Source organism: Notolepis coatsorum (genome assembly GCF_963971535.1).
Source record: "Notolepis coatsorum genome assembly, chromosome: 10".
Lineage (NCBI taxonomy): Eukaryota > Metazoa > Chordata > Actinopteri > Aulopiformes > Paralepididae > Notolepis > Notolepis coatsorum.
The window spans coordinates 101,717,113-101,737,112 of NC_140174.1; the positions used below are offsets into that span (position 1 = coordinate 101,717,113).

The window sequence follows — 20,000 nt, forward strand, 5'->3', positions numbered from 1 at the left end:
TTGTTTTTATTGTGTTTTTATATTAAGCTGTAGTGTAAAGCACCCTGTGCATTCGTGCTGTGAAGGGTGCTCTATAAATAAAGGTCATTCATTCATTCATAGTGTATGAGAAGTGACATATCGTATGAGAAGTGACATAGTGTATGAGAAGTGACATATCGTATGAGAAGTGACATAGTGTATGAGAAGTGACATAGTGTATGATAAGTGACATAGTGTATGAGAAGTGACATATCGTATGAGAAGTGACAGTGTATGAGAAGTGACATAGTGTATGAGAAGTGACATAGTGTATGATAAGTGACATAGTGTATGAGAAGTGACATAGCATATGAGAAGTGACATAGTGTATGAGAAGTGACATAGCGTATGAGAAGTGACAGAGTTTGAGAAGTGACATAGTGTATGAGAAGTGACAGAGTATGAGAAGTGACATAGTGTATGAGAAGTGACAGAGTATGAGAAGTGACATAGTGTATGAGAAGTGACAAAGTATGAGAAGTGACAGAGTATGAGAAGTGACAGAGTATGAGAAGTGACATAGTGTATGAGAAGTGACATAGTGTATGAGAAGTGACATAGAGTATGAGAAGTGACATAGTGTATGAGAAGTGACATAGTGTATGAGAAGTGACATAGCGTATGAGAAGTGACATAGCGTATGATAAGTGACATATCGTATGAGAAGTGACATAGCGTATGAGAAGTGACATAGTGTATGAGAAGTGACATAGTGTATGAGAAGTGACATAGTGTATGAGAAGTGACATAGTGTGGGCGGCTACGTGGCGTAGTGGGCAAGGCGCTCGCCACAAAATCTGGAGACGCTGGGCTTGCCTGTTCGAGCCCAGCGCTCAACATTTGCTTTCAGTTTAGCTGGTCGTCCGTACTAATACACATTGGCCGTATTAGGGGGTGGGAAACTGATGGGTGGGGATCGGGCGTTGTGGACAGCGACTCCTACAGGTCGGTTGGTGCGCCTGCGCAGTAGAATCAGGAAGTGTCGGGGGCAGCGTGAGCCTCCCACGCGTTACTCCTCGCCACTGAGAGATCGAGCTGCGCAGGTGAAAAGATGCGACTGCTGTTACCTCAAGTACCGGATGGGACTTGTGCTATGTATGACTTAGTCCACATTTCAGCCGGCTTGTGGGAGGCAAGAAACAGCGTTCGTGACAGGGGAGGGTTGAATTGGATGATACGAAAATTGGGATGGGAGAAAATATAGAAATGGGAGAAAAAGTGGATAAAAAAAAAGAGAAGTGACATAGTGTATGAGAAGTGACATAGTGTATGAGAAGTGACATAGCGTATGAGAAGTGACAGTGTATGATAAGTGACATAGTGTATGGGCCAATTGCCTTAATGTTGTGGTGTTTTGAGACACTGTTAACCCTTTCACTGCCGCACTACCAAAACGCTTAACCCTTTCACTGCGACAATACATAGAGGGTTAACCCTTTCACTGCCACACGTCAGCCGGTTAACCCTTTCACTGCCACACGACAGAAGGTTAACCCTTTACTATCACACAACCGACGGCGACAAGGTTAGAGTCTCAAGAAATGCATCGAAGCGACTGACTGAGGGGGAAAAACTGTAACATAGGAAGGAGAAAAATAATGACTTCCTGGCATAATCCATTATTAAAGACACTGTACACAAACAAAGCTAGGGGTATAGCAGATGTAACGGAGATGAGCGAGTGTGATGCAGAGCATTGCTGAAAAAGAGCATCTCTGCTCAGCAAACCCACTCTGGGTAAAGGTTAACCTATCAGGTTGTTGTCATTGTTTTCATCACGAGTCTCCAAACATTCCTTACTGCGCCTATGAGGGCCGCACGGCTAATCGCTCCTCTTTGTCTCTCAACAATGCGCCCCTGCAGCCGCTGCCCGTCTCCCTGGTGATCTGTAGTCTTATCGGCAGAAGCCGCTGATTTCAGGAGGCGAAATTAGGGGATGGCCTTTTTGTCTTGGTGGTCATTGTCTGTCAATTGGGTGTGTGTGCAGTGCAGCACGAGATAAGGACGAGCGGGGGTTCTTACACAAGGAAAGGTGTTTGTATGTGTGTGGTTGTGTGTGTGTGTGTGTGTGTGTGTGTGTGTGTGTGTGTGTGTGTGTGTGTGTGTGTGTGTGTGTGTGATGGGGTGGCAAGAAGGCAAATGAGACATGTATGAGGTACAGACCTTGACGTCATTGAGGGGCTGCATTGTACAGTACAGTATGTGTATGTGAGTGTGAGTGTTAGGGGTGGGACGATATAAGTGACTCAGGATACGATACGATACGATATTGATGTTTGGCCCTCAATAACAATAATGTCATGATACACGATGAATCAATGCAAGAACTGTTATCTATAATACATTGCGATATCTGTGTAACTGAAGAAGAAGAAATACCCATAGAAAGGCAAAAATCAGGAATTGTGTATTTATTCACAGAATTTACGTGAAAGCATATCAGATTCTTTAGTGTGCATCACAAACTGGCCAATTACATGAAACAATGTACGACAAATTGCATAGTGTCTCTTTAACCTCTTGTTGCCCGGTACCGGTATGAGATTTATTTCACGTCACAAATAGATCAATACAGTCCATATGAAGTGATGTTGTGTTTATTTTTCAAATGTAGACCCTAACCCTATCAAAACAGAAGTCAAAGTGTATATTTTCAGTACTACGTTTGTTTAGCAATGTTTTAAGTGTTATTAGCGAAATATGATCTTATAAAAATCTCTGTGCATTGCATCGGACACCGGATGATTTAGATGCAAGGACATGATGCCGTCATGGAATCGTTGTAGTCCTAAGAAAGAGGAGACCCATGAGCGCTTTCGATGAATTTCATAAAACTAGGAATTTCATAAAACTACACTACCCAGCTCACACCAGCCACAGTCAAAGCTGTAGCCGCTTGATATATTGGCGTGAAAATCGTGATTATATCTCACAGGTCGAACAAACCTGAACATTATTGCCATAAAATACAACGTATATTGTTTCTTTACATTTATGTGAACGTCTAGAGAAATAAACTAATAATAATTTATATTCTCCTTTGGTTTATTACAATTTACTCAAGCATAGTAACATACACTTTCTGATATTTCTGACACTGGGAATACATTGCCTGAGGTCCATAGATGACCCTAGATACAAATAACATGCAAATGGACCTTGTAGAAGTGGAGCAATCTTCTATTTACTTGGGTATGTACTTTTAGGCAAATTTTCTGAAAATAAGGCTACGGCTTAAGAGGTTAATACACACTGACCACAACTTGATTACTATTAACTCATTCTGCGCCATCGCTTAAGTGAGCGAGAGGGCGCTAGAACGCTGCCGCTTTAATCAATGGGGGGACTGCGAGATTTGCAAGTGCTTAAAATATATCTTAAATTATAGCTATGGGTCTAATACACCCGTCGATTATCAGTGAGTTGCTTCCAGTCAACATGTACGAAACGGATTGTTTTTTCATCAGTATATTTCCGTTTTATACCGTTTTGAATATGAGTATTAGTGGAATACACTAAACACGTTGTAATTTTTCGCCTGATTATCGAATCTTCCTGAAATCAACGCTAGATCATCATTATTATCCTTCCTCGTGCAAGAATGAAAAGAGCCCTGGACCGCGGGGCTCCCCCGCCACCTCCTCCCACCCAACAGCACACAGCCACACACACACACACACACACACACACACACACACACACACACACACACACACACACACACACACACACACACACACACACACTATAGGAATCATTATAACAAACCGTAAACAACAGGTGTGTTGACTTATTTACCTTTTTGATCTTTTTTATATCTGGATCCTCATTCTCTTGGTTTACATGATAAGGACGCATTCGCTCCTTGGTTTTGTTCAGAGCGATGATCTTTGAGGAGGACAAAAGGAACACAAAGAAACGTCCTACTGTTAGTGTCATGTCCCACTGATGAAGGCCAGGTATTGCATGTTGTAGTTATCTTGGTCAAACCTCATCCTGTTTGCAAAAGCTGTGATGTGATTGGGCAGAGGGCAATTAAGCACATAATGGGCTATAATTCACGAAAGCTTGGCTAAATGTCATTGTCATAATATGAGTGAGTGTGCACAGTGCAGTGTGGGCATTTCCAAATGAGATAGGCATCTAACTTCCTCTTCATTATCAATCCCATGCCCTCACTCACACAGAGAGCGAGAGGGGGAGAGAGAGAGAGGAGCGAGAGGGAAAGAGTGAGGGAGAGAGAGAGATGAGAGAGAGTGAGGGAGAGAGAGATAGAGAGAGAGAGGAGAGAGAGAGGGGGGAGGGGGAGAGAGATAGAGGAGAGAGGGGGAGAGAGAGAGAGGAGAGAGGGAGAGAGAGAGAGAGAGAGAGAGAGAGAGAGAGAGAGAGAGAGAGAGAGAGAGAGAGAGAGAGAGAGAGAGAGAGAGAGAGAGAGAGAGAGAGAGAGAGAGAGAGAGAGAGAGTTCAATCACAGTGTGTTATCAGCTTGTGACAGTGTAAGCAAATCAAGGCTTCCACGTGCTTGGACTGGATTGGGCTGGGTGGGGCTGGGTGGGGCTGGGTGGGGCTGGGTGGGGCAGGAAGGACTCCGGTGCAGTGACACGGCTAAGATCAAACACCTTGTCTGTACTGTCAGTTGTAGCTGTTGAATATTAAATTGTTCTCGGAAAACCTGCAGACCCATGGAAACAATCACAGATTACACTAAGCTGTACAGCAATGGCTCATTCGTAGGGGTGGGAATATTTGTACAATGTGAGTCTTTCTGCTTGGCTAATGGTGGCAATGAGGATTTAGCGAGCTAACAATTCATGTCATGAGAAAGTTGAAACTGAAAATCATAGAAGGTAGAATTTCAGTTCTCTATCTCAGTCCCCCCACCCCCCCACCCCCCCACACACAGTCTTAACCCTTTCACTACCACACTACCAAATGGTTAACCCTTTCACGACAATACAGACAATACTTTCAAGTTTCAAGTTTCAAGTTTCTTTAATAGTTGTCATACAGAAGTACAGAATACTTTTATACAAAATGCTTCTTACTGTTGCGCTCCAGAGACTGTGCAAGACAAGATAAGTATGAAATAAAATAACATAGTAAAATTAGAAGTAAAAAAATGAGGTCACAGTGCTCAGTTTAGACATATGTACAATGTTCGATGCAGAATAGACGTAGTTACCATACAATATACAATACTGTGCAGTGTACTAATATACAATACTATATAGTGCAAGGCAGAAATGGAGAAATGGGACGAGGTGCAATTTAGGTACAATTCACAGTAGGTGTACGAGTTGTAGTGCAAATCCTTTATCAATAAATATAAAGTGTAAGTGTGTTTGTGTGATCTAAAGTGTGGAGAGTGGGTGCTGCAGTGTGTTGTTTGTTTGAGTGAGTGTGTGCGTGTGGGTGTGTGTGCTGTGTGCATTTGATGGTTGTTGCATAGTGATTATTGTTCGTTTAGCAGCCTGATGGCCTGGGGATAGAAGCTTCTTCTGAGTCTTTCTGTGCTCGCCTTAAGACTCCGGTATCGCTTGCCTGACCGCAGCAGTTCAAAGAGGCAGTTGTTCGGGTGGCTCGAGTCCTTAATAATTCTCTTAGCCTTCCCCTTGCACCGCTTGTTGTAAATGTTCTGGAGGGTGGGAAGCCCCCCTCCAATTGTGCGTTCGGCTGAACGTGTCACTCTTTGTAGTCTGCTGCGGTCTTGTGCAGTGCTATTCCCAAACCAGGAGGTGATGTTGCCGGTCAGGATGCTCTCTATTGTACATGAGTAGAAGTTCCTAAGGATCTTCTGACTGACTTGGAACTTCCTTAGGCGCCTGAGGAAGTAGAGGCGTTGTCGTGCCTTCTTCACAACACTGTCAATGTGTGTGGTCCATGTCAAGTCCTCGGATATGTGGGCTCCGAGGTACTTGAAACTGTTCACTCTCTCAACCGGTGCCCGGTCGATGCTGAGGGGGCTGTAGTCCTTGACCCCCGACCTCCTGAAGTCCACAATCATCTCTTTTGTTTTGCTGACGTTCAGGGAGAGGCAGTTCTCCTGACACCACTGTGACAGGTTCTCTACCTCTTCCAGGTAGGCCCTTTCGTCGTTGGCAGAGATCAGGCCCACCACTACTGTGTCATCAGCAAATTTGATGATGGTGTTGTTGTTCCGCTGTGCTACGCAGTCATGTGTGTACAGGGAGTAGAGGAGGGGGCTCAGAACACAGCCCTGGGGGGCCCCTATGTTGAGCGTGATGGATGAGGAGGTGCAGTTGCCGGCTCTTACCACCTGGGGTCTGCCCGTCAGGAAGTCCAAGACCCACTGGCAGAGGTCATAGTCCAAGCCCAGGTCCCTGAGCTTGGCTATGAGTTTGGAGGGGACTATGGTATTGAATGCTGAGCTGTAGTCGATGAACAGCATTCTCACATAGTTCCCCTGCCTCTTGTCCAGGTGTGATGCTGCTGTGTGCAGCACATGGGCTATGGCGTCCTCCGTGGACCTGTTGGGGCGATATGCAAATTGCAGAGGGTCCAGGTTGATGGGGAGGGAGGAACAGATGTAGCCCTTCACTAGCTTCTCAAAGCACTTCATGGCTATAGAGGTGAGGGCTACAGGGCGGTAGTCGTTGAGGCAAGCGGGCGTAGATTTTTTGGGTACAGGGATGATGGTGGACTTCTTCAGACAGGTGGGGATGACAGCCTGTTCCAAGGACAGGTTGAAGATGTCAGTGAATACCGGGACCAGTTGGTCGGCACAGACTTTTAGGACGCGGCCGGGGATGCCGTCCGGTCCTGCTGCCTTCCTGATATTCACTTTTTTAAAGATCCGTCTCACCTCATGCTCTGTTACCCTGAACACTGAGTCTCCATCAGCAGACCCCCCCCCCTCCCCCCATTGCCATGGTTTGTAGGCTGGTGTTGTTATTCACAGCCTCAAACCTCGCATAGAAGGAATTGAGATCATTTGCTAAGGAGATGTCACTGTTCAGTTTGAGGGGGGTGCCTTTGTAGTCTGTCATTGTTCTGAGGCCCTGCCACATGCCTCTAGAGTCAGCCTGTTCAAACTGAAGTTCAACTTTATCCCTGTAACGCCGTTTTGCCTCTATTACTGCTCTCCTGACGTTGTATCTTGCCATCTTGTGTTCTTCCATGTTGCCTGTCACCAGCCCGGTGTTGTATGCTGATGTGCGCACTTTCAGAGCCTCACGGACGGATTTGTCTACCCAGGGCTTTTGATTTGGGTAGATTTTAATTTTGGTGGAGGGGATTGTTTCTTCTACCAGAGTACAGACATAGTCAATCACCGTTTCGGTGTATTCGTTAATATTGGCCGTGTTATCACGGAATACACTCCAGTCTGTGCATCCAAGTGCAGCTTGGAGTGACTCCTCTGACGTCACGGCCCAACGCTTAACCTCTCGCGAGACCACCGGCGTTCGCTTGAGACTTTGTTTGTACTTTGGCAAAAGAAAGATGGCGGCGTGATCGCTTTTACCGAATGGACTAAGAGCCTGTGACTTGTACCCATTCTTAAATTGCGAGTATACATGGTCTAATATGTTCTCGCCTCTGGTGGGACAGGTCACATGCTGATAGAAATTCGGCAACACCTTTTTAAGACGCGCGCTGTTGAAATCACCCAGAACCAAAATGGCAGCGTCAACATTAGCTGTCTGGAGTTTGTTTACCTCGTCGTGAAGTTTTGAAAGTGCGACCCCAGTGTTCGCGTGTGGTGGAATGTACACTCCGATGAGGATGATGGACGTTAACTCTCTTGGGAGGAAGAAGGGTCGACATTTTATCGTGATAAACTCCAGGTCTGGGGAGCAGTGGTTAGACAGTTCCTTTGTGTTGCCTAAATCGCACCACTCCTTGTTTATCATGAAGGCAATGCCGCCTCCTTTCTTCTTTAGTGACTCTTCTGCCGTCCGGTCCGTGCGGAGAACGAAGAAGTGGTCTGCCGAGTAGTAGTGTGGTAGTGAAAGGGTTAATACTGTGATTTTTTCTTTTTGTATCCATGATTTCCTACCTACATTAAACTTAGCGTCTGGATACCAGGATTTCTTTCCGTCTGGTAGAAAGAAAAGCCACCCGCCCACGGCACATTTAGTGTCAGCTCACAGGTTCAGGGACAGGAGCGAATACACCGGAGAAATGAGACACCCCCCCGCAGAGGCGCCAGGGAGATGCCAAACCTGTAACGTTATTAACCGGTTGAAAGTGTTGATTTTATTGCAGCGAAAGTTTCAGAAACGGATAATGAAACCATTATCCTCCTCGCGTAGGTTATTGAGATGAAGCTAATAAAACACAGTGAGGGGTAAACAACACAGGACCTAATTCAATCTGAACTGGAAAGCGGGTTTCCTAGGTAGTGTAACTCTAACTTCCTGTGCAGACAATGCACAAGAGGCCAGGATATGGACAGACAGTCATTTATATATCAGAGAGTATGAAATACGGAGCCAAATCAGCCTCACAGCCGAATCTCCATTTCCTTATTTACCTGCTCAGTCAAACAAATGACAACAATTAGAGTGTGTTTACCCGCCGTCACTGACAGTTACAGTGGCCACTTGGTTTAATTATTCATTATCAGAGAAGTACACACGCACACGCACGCACGCACGCACGCACGCACGCACGCACGCACGCACGCACGCACGCACGCACGCACGCACGCACGCACGCACGCACGCACGCACGCACGCACGCACGCACACACACACACACACACACACACACACACACACACACACACACACACACACACACACACACACACACACACACACACACACACACACACACACACACACACACACACACACACACACACACACACACACACACACACACAATATCAAGAGTGTGCTATAATGAGCCAATTCCACATTTTGTATTGCCAAGTATAATCCTTTATTCATGAGCAACCCCATTACACGGAGCTGATCTGTCCTAATGTAAAGTGTTTTGTGCTAGTGGCTTCATTATCAGCACCGCTCGCCATCCTGCTAATGAACATGGTGCACCCAGTGGCACATAAACAGGGGGGGCATCCGCGTGAACGACGGAGACACACAGTAGCTCAGTGGTCCCCACAGCAGATATTATGCCGTGCGATACCCCTGAAGAAGTGGAAACGTCTGTATATTTAATAGATTATTTTCTTAAGGCTACGAGTGTGCGACTACATCTGTACACGGCACCATGAGTAGCCTAAATCGTTGTCGGTATTATAGGCGGACATTTCCAGTAACATTTGTCCAGAGGACACCAGAGTCATCATAATAATAATAATGGCTTGAATTTATATAGCACTTTATAAGGCGCTTTGCAATAAAAAGGGGGAGAGGAGAGGATAACGGTGACCTAAACTAGGAAACAAGATACAAAAACAGAACAGAACAAAATAGAACAAACTGAATGAATGGGATGCTCAGGAACACCAGAGACCAGAGGCCTGGGTGGGGAGGCTCAGGAACACCAGAGACCAGAGGCCTGGGTGGGGATGCTCAGGAACATCAGAGACCAGAGGCCTGGGTGGGGATGCTCAGGAGCATCAGAGACCAGAGGCCTGGGTGGGGATGCTCAGGAGCATCAGAGACCAGAGGCCTGGGTGGGGATGCTCAGGAACACCAGAGACCAGAGGCCTGGGTGGGGATGCTCAGGAACACCAGAGACCAGAGGCCTGGGTGGGGATGCTCAGGAACATCAGAGACCAGAGGCCTGGGTGGGGAGGCTCAGGAACATCAGAGACCAGAGGCCTGGGTGGGGAGGCTCAGGAACATCGGAGACCAGAGGCCTGGGTGGGGATGCTCAGGAACACCAGAGACCAGAGGCCTGGGTGGGGATGCTCAGGAACATCAGAGACCACAGGCCTGGGTGGGGATGCTCAGGAACACCAGAGACCAGAGGCCTGGGTGGGGATGCTCAGGAACATCGGAGACCAGAGGCCTGGGTGGGGATGCTCAGGATCATGACTCCATCTTGCTATTTCCGGCATATCAACAGAGATCACGTGACGCCGTCGTGTCACGTGAGACTAAGAAGTGGACCGACGAATCAGAGGCCACGCTCAAGGACGTGCTTGCAGACACGGACTGGGATATGTTCATAGGAAGTGCCAGTGACGTCAGTGAATTAGCAGACATAGTGGTGTGCTACATAACAACAATAGCTGATGGTATTGTCCTCAGGAAAACGGTGCGGATTTTCCCAAACCAGAAACCGTGGGTGGATAGCACTATTAGAGCAGCTCTGAACTCTCGTACCACCGCCTACAACCTGGGTAGAGAGTCAGGAAACATGGAGGAGTATAAGGCTTCAGTCTATACTCTACGCAAAGCAGTCAAACTTGCTAAGAGGACATATGCTGACAAACTGGAGACACAAATGGCACAAAACGACACAAGAGGATTATGGCAGGGACTGAAGTCAATAACTGACTATAAAGTCAGCGCCCCGTCAATGGGGAGCGACGACGCCTCCCTCGCGGACAAGCTCAACACCTTCTACGCTCGGTTTGGTGTAGACAGTGGCGCTGCTGGCTCTCCGGCTAGTGACGTCACTGGCGCGCCGGCTGTTGTGGAGGGGGGGGGGGCAACCGCGAGGGGGGGGGGGACGCTCTCTCGTTGTCGGAACACAGTGTGAGAAGAGCATTTATGCAGGTGAACACCAGGAAGGCTGCTGGCCCAGATGGCATAACAGGACGTATACTCAAGACCTGTGCCAACCAGCTGGCCCCTGTGTTCACCGTCATATTTAATCAATCACTGGCGGAGTCAGTGGTCCCTGCCTGCTTCAAGAGGTCTACCATCATCCCTGTGCCGAAGAAACCCTCCCCAGCATGTCCAAATGACTACAGACCGGTGGCACTCACCTCTGTGGTCATGAAATGTTTCGAGAGGCTGGTCAAGGACCACATTTGTGCCTCCCTCCCCAGTGATATGGACCCTATGCAATTTGCATACAGGACAAACAGGTCCACCGACGACGCGGTCTCCCAGGTACTGCACAGCACCCTCTCGCACCTTGACCGTCAGAAGGGGGGCTATGTGAGACTGTTGTTCATTGACTACAGCTCAGCGTTCAACACCATAGTCCCCACCAGACTGGTGGACAAGCTGATCGAGCTAGGTCTGAGCTCCGCCCTGAGCGCCTGGGTACTGGACTTTCTGAGCGAAAGACCCCAGGCGGTCAGGGTGGGGGGTCAGACCTCCAACACCATCACCCTGAGCATCGGGTCCCCCCAGGGCTGTGTTCTGAGCCCCCTGCTGTACTCACTCTACACACACGACTGTGTGGCCAAGTTCAGCTCCAACTCCATAGTGAAGTTCGCAGATGACACGGTGGTGGTGGGGCTGATCTCGGACAACGACGAGAAGGCCTACCGGGAGGAGGTGGAGGTACTGGAACGCTGGTGCCAGGACAACAGCCTGCTCCTGAACATTGGCAAAACCAAGGAACTGATCGTGGATTATAGGAGAGGACAGCAGGAGACACACACACCACTGATGATAAACGGGGCTACCGTGGACAGGGTGAGCAGCTTCAAGTACCTGGGGGTCCACATCTCAGAGGACCTGACATGGTCAACACACATAGGCACAGTAGTAAAGAAGGCGAAACAGCGTCTCTACCACCTGAGACAGTTAAGGAAGTTCAGAGTATCGGGGAAGATACTCCAGTCCTTCTACTCAGGAGCTGTAGAGAGCATCCTGACCGGAAACATCACTGCCTGGTATGGAAACAGCACGGCACAGGACAAGAAGGCCCTACAGAAAGTGGTGCGCTCAGCCGAGCGTACCACGGGTATTGCACTACCCCCCCTGCAGGTTCTATACAACAAGAGGTGCAAATCCAGAGCCTGCAGGATAATGAAAGACCCTCACCACCCCAATAACAGCCTGTTTCAGCTGCTGAGGTCAGGCAGACGCCTGCAAATCTCAGCTACTAGGACAGAGCGGTTTAGGCTCAGCTTCTTCCCCCAGGCCATCAGAGCCATGAACAATGTACATTGAGTGCTCAGAACATTGAACTGTCCACACACAAGCACACATGAACACACACACGACACGCACACTGTGCACGCTCACACACGAGCAGCCACTTAACACTTTAACATGAGCGGGCACACACTCATGTCGCACACACGCACACTTATGGCCAAAGGAAAGGTCACTTTAAATTAGAATAACAGGAACAGTGTATTGCACTACCAAAGCTAACTAGCATGTCACACATGCGCTGTAAATAACTATGTACAGATACCGAGATGTCACTCCATGTTACCTGCTATCTGTTACTGCACAATGTTGTTTCTTCTTTTGATTCTATTATATGTACCACTGTATTGCACATCGTTGCGGGCAAGACCACCCGCATTTCATTGTATACCTGTATGCCGTGACAATTAAAACTCTTGACTTGACTTGACTTGAGAGGCCTGGGTGGGGATGCTCAGGAACACCAGAGACCAGAGGCCTGGGTGGGGATGCTCAGGAACACCAGAGACCAGAGGCCTGGGTGGGGATGCTCAGGAACATCAGAGACCAGAGGCCTGGGTGGGGAGGCTCAGGAACATCAGAGACCAGAGGCCTGGGTGGGGAGGCTCAGGAACATCGGAGACCAGAGGCCTGGGTGGGGATGCTCAGGAACACCAGAGACCAGAGGCCTGGGTGGGGATGCTCAGGAACATCAGAGACCACAGGCCTGGGTGGGGATGCTCAGGAACATCGGAGACCAGAGGCCTGGGTGGGGATGCTCAGGAGCATCAGAGACCAGAGGCCTGGGTGGGGATGCTCAGGAACATCAGAGACCACAGGCCTGGGTGGGGATGCTCAGGAACATCGGAGACCAGAGGCCTGGGTGGGGATGCTCAGGAGCATCAGAGACCAGAGGCCTGGGTGGGGATGCTCAGGAACATCGGAGACCAGAGGCCTGGGTGGGGATGCTCAGGAACATCGGAGACCAGAGGCCTGGGTGGGGATGCTCAGGAACACCAGAGACCAGAGGCCTGGGTGGGGATGCTCAGGAACATCAGAGACCAGAGGCCTGGGTGGGGAGATGGGTCTTCAGCAGGTTTTTAAAGTGGACAAGATAATTAGTATTTCGGATTTCCATGGGGAGGGAGTTGAATGAATGAATGAATGAAAACTTTATTAACAGATTGCAGAATGGGTACAATACAGTACGGCTCAATACACACAATTGTTAAGGGGATGCAGACCAGAGAAAGACGTTTGTCTTGTTTACATCAGGATCCCCCATTTTCAATTCATAGTGGCATTTATGACATACACAACATACATGACATTTATGGCATAGGGACATACATGACATACAGGTACTGTATAGTACTGTTACATTTGTGTTCCAAAGGGGGGGGGGGCAGCGACACTAAAAGCCCTGTCCCTGAAGGTTCGCAACCTGGCTTGTGGGATGGTGAGTAAGCCTGTGTCAGAGGAGTGGATATTCCTGGAGGGGGTGTAGGTGTGGAGAAGGTCGGATGGGTATTGAGGGGCGGTGGTGTGTAGGGATTTATATGTGAGCAGGAGGATCTTGAAGGTGACACAAGATTGTACAGGAAGCCAGAGGGTGGGGGTGATGTCCTGCCATTTCAGTCAGAGCATGTTGTCTTCTAGTCTTGGACAACAAAAGCGATTTGCGAATTTCATTCAGTAACTGCATTTACATGGAGCCTAATATTCCACTAATAATCTGAATAATAGCCAGATCAGAATACAAATGCCTTGTGTAACCATGTAACCATTTAATAATAATAAAGTATTAGCACCTTAAATGCTTAATCCGATGGTTTCTCTCTGGTTGGGATAAATATAATTAACTTTCTGCACATGTTTGCGCCACGTGGGGTAACATCTAAGCGCTTTGATGTCATTAAGTGACATGAAGGAGTTTCCAGGAAAAATCCCAAACGAAACCTTTTTGTGGCCTTCTTTATTGGAAGATTAGCTAAAAGGGCCGCTGAATTCCTCGATGGTCAGTCCGTGTAGTGAATGTCCAACTTGTTCTTCTATCACATTATCCAAATGAAGATGTAAAAATAGTCTGTTTGACCATTTAGCATTTTTTCTCTCACTTGGATAATTAGTAAAGCGTGGCTTTACATTACGAACCAGGGATGAGCAAGGATGAAAGGCTTGAAACAACAATTGGATTAAGCGTTTAATTTACTATTAGGTTCAGATGTTGCACAGAACTATCTAATTCTAGTAAGAACTATGTTGTTTTTTCATAAAGGGGACTTTTCCTGTGTTTTGCATAGTTTTTACAGAATGTTCCCAACACTGAACATTCTTTAAATATCGGCATTGCGCCTTTTCTGCAGTTCAGCTGTGACAAGAACCCTCCCTCTTGAAACGAGACATTCAGAATTGCAGCCACAATCGCCGTAGTTAATAAGACCTTATATATGCATGTGAGATCGTGATAAAAATGTGTGCGTGTACAAAATGGCAGCTTGCTCGTTAAATTTGTAACGGTAAAATGACTATGCTATTCATATTTGATCTGCAACGTCTTAGTCTGAAAGTTTGATCTGAATTTCGTTGGACGGTACAAGCTCATGCACCACTGCTCGCCTGTTACAGGCACAGAAGCTGCCCACTGAGAAGAGGACTGAAATGGAGGGGAATAGAGACTGCTAGAATGCATAATCTGAGTGTTTCTTTTCAGCAAAAACATAAAGGACAGTAGTATTTCCCTAGTAGAGTAGGTAGTACTAGAACGCATACTCGATTACTACCCATCCATGACTGGCACAGATGAAAAAGAGATAAAAGACTAGAGATGGCAATGGAACTAGTGGGACGTGTGGGAGATCAGCTGGTCCACTACAGCAGGCAGCTACTATCTGATGCCAAACAGCTTGCTAAAGAACAATCTAAACACATTATTCACAGAGGCCGACAACGGAGTCTTTGATTGAGGGTCGAATTTAACGAAGCGTCATGTCGCAGCTGGGAGAGATTCAGAGTACAAATGGAGTTATAATAAAGCCCGAGCCTGGATCTCTCTAGAAAGTATTTATACAGGACACAGTGTCATAGATGCGAAGTATTCTCGCATAGAATGAAGTTTCACATGCGCTAGGCGAGCGAGAGGCTGAGCCCTTTCTTTCCCTCTCCTCCGAATCACCAGATAGCCATGGTTAACATGATCGTTCCACAAGCTGTGAAGCGGTTAGCATTAGCTTCGCTACGACGTCACTGTGATAAGTGATAAGTTCAAGTTTCAAGTTCAAGTTCAAGTTTCAAGTTTGTTTATTAATTGTCACAATAAAATACACTTACTTTACGGTGAAATGCTTGGTTCTGTATGAGTATAAAAAAAGTAAGTAAGAAAGTAAGTAAAGAGGAATATACAATATACATAGGCTACAATATACAATACAATATAAAATCTAAAGTACAACCTAGGTACAATCTAAGTACAGTGAGCTAAACAGTGAGGTACAATGCAGAAAATGAGGTACAAAACGTTAAGGTAAGGTGCAAATGAAAATGAGGTATGAATGTAGTGCAAATCTCTTTAATAATAGATAAATATAATGTAGTGTTAAAGTCAATTGTTTCCATGTGCTTATTGCTCGATGTCATCCTAATGTGTGAGTGAATGAATCAATGAGTGAGTGAGTGAGTGAGTGAGTGAGTGAGTGAGTGAGTGAGTGAGTGAGTGAGTGAGTGAGTGAGTGAGTGAGTGAGTGAGTGAATGAGTGAGTGAGTGAGTGAGTGAGTGAGTGAGTGAGTGAGTGAGTGAGTGAGTGAGTGAGTGAGTGAGTGAGTGAGTGAGTGAGTGAGTGAGTGAGTGGGGTACAGAGTATATGAGAGATGTGGGGTAAGGGACGTAGATAAGATAAGAACAGGACAAGTGGAATGACAGATAGTAATGTAACTGTATGATAGCAATAATGTGCAATAATGCTGTATATACCGTATATATAGATTTATTCTCACTGTATACAGTATATTTATCCACATCTGTCTGTACTTACTGTACCTGCACATAATGCTTTTACATATCTGTAGATACTATATCTATATCTGTACATATCCCTTACCTACTCTTACTAGTTACGCTGCTGGCCAGTATGACTTCGATCATACTGTCTTTATACCTGTATCACTGTACATATTATATTACAACTATGTTAAATATTCACCACAGAGACAGTGGGATCGAATCCAGCTGTGGTGCTTCTGGCTTGGCCGACCGTCCATACTAACACAATTGGCAGTGTTAGCGGGTGGGAAGCTGGCGAGGGTGGGTCCTGGTCGTTGTAAACAGCAACTCCTACAGTTCGGTCGGGGCGCCTGCACAGCAAGGGAAGGATCTGGGAGAGGTAGTGTGACCTTCCACACGTTACACTCTCCCAGTGAGAGTCCGCGCTGCCAGGTGAAAAGAAGCGGTGGGCTTGTGTCGGAGGAAGCATGTGATAGTCTCTGCCCTCCCAGACCGACGGTAGGGGGTAGAGTGCGCAACGACCAGGAAGGGGGATTGGGAATTGGCATAACGACTAACATTGGGATGGGAGAAAAATGGAAAAAGAAGGGGGGGGGGGGGGGGGGAGATTAAAAAAAAAATAAACGATGTTAAATATTATATTGTACATACATCTGATTAGCACTACAATCAATAGTACTAATGTATAGACACTTTACGATAACATTTGGGACACTGTTATTTTTGGCATTGTAGATTTGTCCCCTGGTAACCATGGCAACCATTTTCCAAAATGGCCACCACTTGCTGTTATTTTAAAGGTCCCCTGTCTTATGAATAGCCTTTTCCAGTGTTTAGCATTGTTTTCTAGCAATGGGGGTTTGTATCAATGGGGTCTGTGTCTCTAATTTCATTTTGGCGGATTGCTCCAATTCAGTTGAGACAATATCCTCCCCCAGTGAACTAAGCCATTCTGTTTCGACTCGCTCCCTGACGTCAGTAGGTGTTGCTGATCTGCATAACTAACGCCCCCTCTATGGTTGTAGCGCACTCAACAACAGAGCGACTGGAAATACTGACACTTCCTCAAACGGGTTGACGTGGCGCTGGTGCCGACAGAGAGAGCAGAGAACGAGAGAGGGAGAGAGATAGAGAGGGAGAGGGAGAGAGAGGGAGCATCTTTTACACACACTCCTTGACCGCACGCGTGCGGGGAAACACACACGCTGTCGAGAGCACTCGCATATCACTGTCAACCTGCTGCAAAATATCATTGTGCACGCTTCCACGCGCGCGCCCGTATTCCGATCCGTGCAATAATATTCACAGGGGTATATATTGTCATTTGAAACAAGTTACCAATGCATTGTTCCGTGGGATTATGCCCTCCGTGGCGAAATTAATTAGTATCCCCCTCAATCTCTCTATGTCTCTCTCTGTCTGCCAGTGCAGACTGTGGGTGATTGTCACTCAAAGCGCTTTGCGAGTATGGGCGGAGCCCAGCCCAAAACAGCTTGAAATCTTGAAGTGGAAAAATGCTGCTTTAGAGTACTTGATTAGAAATACAAAACAATAAATTTTTTGGAGAAAAGAAAATTACAGATGTGTTCCATAGACTCACAGGAATTGTGTAACATTGCCCAAATAGTGAAAGGAATAGCAAAACATGGTACCTTTAACAGTAACTCAGGTTCTAGACCACCTAGGATCTTGATTCTGGTGGCTAATCCTACATTTACAAAGATGAATCCAGTGGAACTATTTACAACCTGTTAGAAACTACATATATTGAGGGAACTAAATAATGCTAAAACCATCAACTACCATATTTAATATTGCCAGAGTATGCATGTCTTCGAACTGTGACATGCTAGAGTATAATGCAGTACTTCCCAATGTTTCTTTTATTAGTAGTAGTATTATAGATTTTCTATTAAATGCAATGTGTTATATCAATCACTGAAGTGAAACTAGTAAGGAACACTTTAGCATAACGGCATATTTAATGGGAGGAATTATCAGGGGAATAAACCAAAGTTAAAACAGGAGGAAATGTGGGGAGTGTATGGTGCACTGGCTGTTCTGTTTGTGGGATCTGTATCTATTAGAGCCATATGAAATCTGTTAAATTTTTTTCCAAATTCCATAAATTTTTTTTCCAAATTAATTTTTTTCCGTTTTAATATTTCAGAATTCTGTATTTTGCTTTGTACGCGCATTTTACCACCAGAAATAGTGTCTAATAAGTGGGAATGAATAAATGTCCACAATTTAATAAGATATAACAGTCCATTTAACACATTCGGGGCCATTGGGATACGTCTAATAAATCTCTAGAGGACCGGCTAATGTAAACAGACGTGGAGCTGTTTGTAGAGCTAAATCTATACTTTATAGTATTGCTATCTGTCCATTCTCATTGTCAATTGAGACCATAAGCCGTCCCTTCAAAATGGATTAAAGAAAAAAAAAATCATCAATACGTTCTCATTTTATAGCGCCGTGAATATAAGCGTTATACGGGATTTGGTCTAGTATATTTCCTGGAAGGCGAGATACAGGGCTAATAGCTACTACCATTATATCCAATGGCATTTCTGTTATACATATGCTACAGTTAAAACTCAACTGCATATGATCGGCACGATCCTCAAGCATGTATGCATGAAAGGGGGGGGGGGGGGGGGGGGCGGGGGACGTCGTTTCTTATTATTGATTACCAATAACCGTGTTCGTATAAGTAGCCACATAGGCCGATCGTATCGTATCATGACAAGGCTCGTTCGGGCTGTAATTTACGTGAAAAAGATCTTACCATGAGCCGGTTGGATCCGCCCGAGCATTTTCCCCGTTATCGATCGTCATCTGGTAGATCGATATGTCCATTGGCTGATGATAAATCCCCTTATTGCATAGTGAAATCCGCAATCGAAAACGTAATCCAAGCTACATGCTGCACATCCAGAATCCTGCTAACTGAAAACTCCATTGAAAGTAAAAAAAAAAAAGACTGCTCCGTTCAGCCACAGGGCACACTGCATTATCGCGATAGCGCCCCTAAGAGGATCTGGCCGGTATTGCACTTTCTCGAATTCAAAGAGTAGGGTACATCTGCAGTGCATCTCGGGGACCTTGAATAGGTTATTAAAATAGAATAAAAGCAAAAACAACTCTGTGGTCGGGCGCCATTGTGTTAATAGCGCTGTCTTAAATACTTCGAAGCTTCGAAGCTTCGTTCGATGGGCATGGGATTCGAATATGAAAATAAAATTTGATTATTAAAAAAATAAAATAAAATAAATTCGATTTTTTTTAGCAAAATCAACTCTGCCTCTCTTTGTTAACTACAACAAGCAATGCTGTTTGTTATTTAAGATGAGGTCTGACTCGGCACTGACATATTTGTGTTCATTGTGCTGCTTTTATAAAGCCTCAAATGACGGCTTACAATATTTCATGAAAGCAAAGTGTTGTTTGTCTAAGATTTAAAAAGGTTTAAACTTTACAGCACTGACAAAGTTGAACAAAGTGCTGTACAAGTCCCACAACATTAAAAAAATATATATAAAAAAATATATATTAACACTTTAATCGCCGAAGACGCTGGAACACGTCATTCGCCGCCATGCTTATTCTGCCGATGACGCTGGACAGCGTCTTTGATATCAATATTTCAAAAATCTGTGATCGAAATCATATTTCTCCCCCGGAGACATTATATGTACTGGTGAGCCCCTGTCAACTCTCTAACGGTTCAAGAGCGCCATCTGGTGGCCGATCGGCGGATCACCCAGGGAAGAAACAGGGAAGTGGAAGCTGGTGCTCATTTCAATTTGGTCCGATCACTCGCTATAGGTCCCGGGACTCGAGCTCGACACAATGGATATCGATCCGTTGCCAATAACTCGATAAACAACATGATTTGGACGTATATACTATTATACAACCTGGAAATGGATCAGGTATTTCTACATCCCATAATAGAAAAATATCTGTTCCACGCTCATCTTCCAACGGCGAGAGGA

At 45.9% G+C, this 20,000-nt stretch overlaps 1 protein-coding gene across 1 annotated transcript in view; it reads right to left on the reverse strand.

The window, feature by feature from the left end:
- LOC311235659 (ras-specific guanine nucleotide-releasing factor 2-like) overlaps positions 1-20,000 on the reverse strand; it is a gene marked incomplete at its 5' end in the record, with an annotated part of 229,087 nt that overhangs the window by 134,620 nt on the left and 74,467 nt on the right. The window contains 2 exon segments of the mRNA XM_084323123.1: positions 1,582-1,594; positions 3,820-3,909. Of these exon segments, the coding sequence (XP_084179249.1) occupies positions 1,582-1,594; positions 3,820-3,909 (103 nt within the window).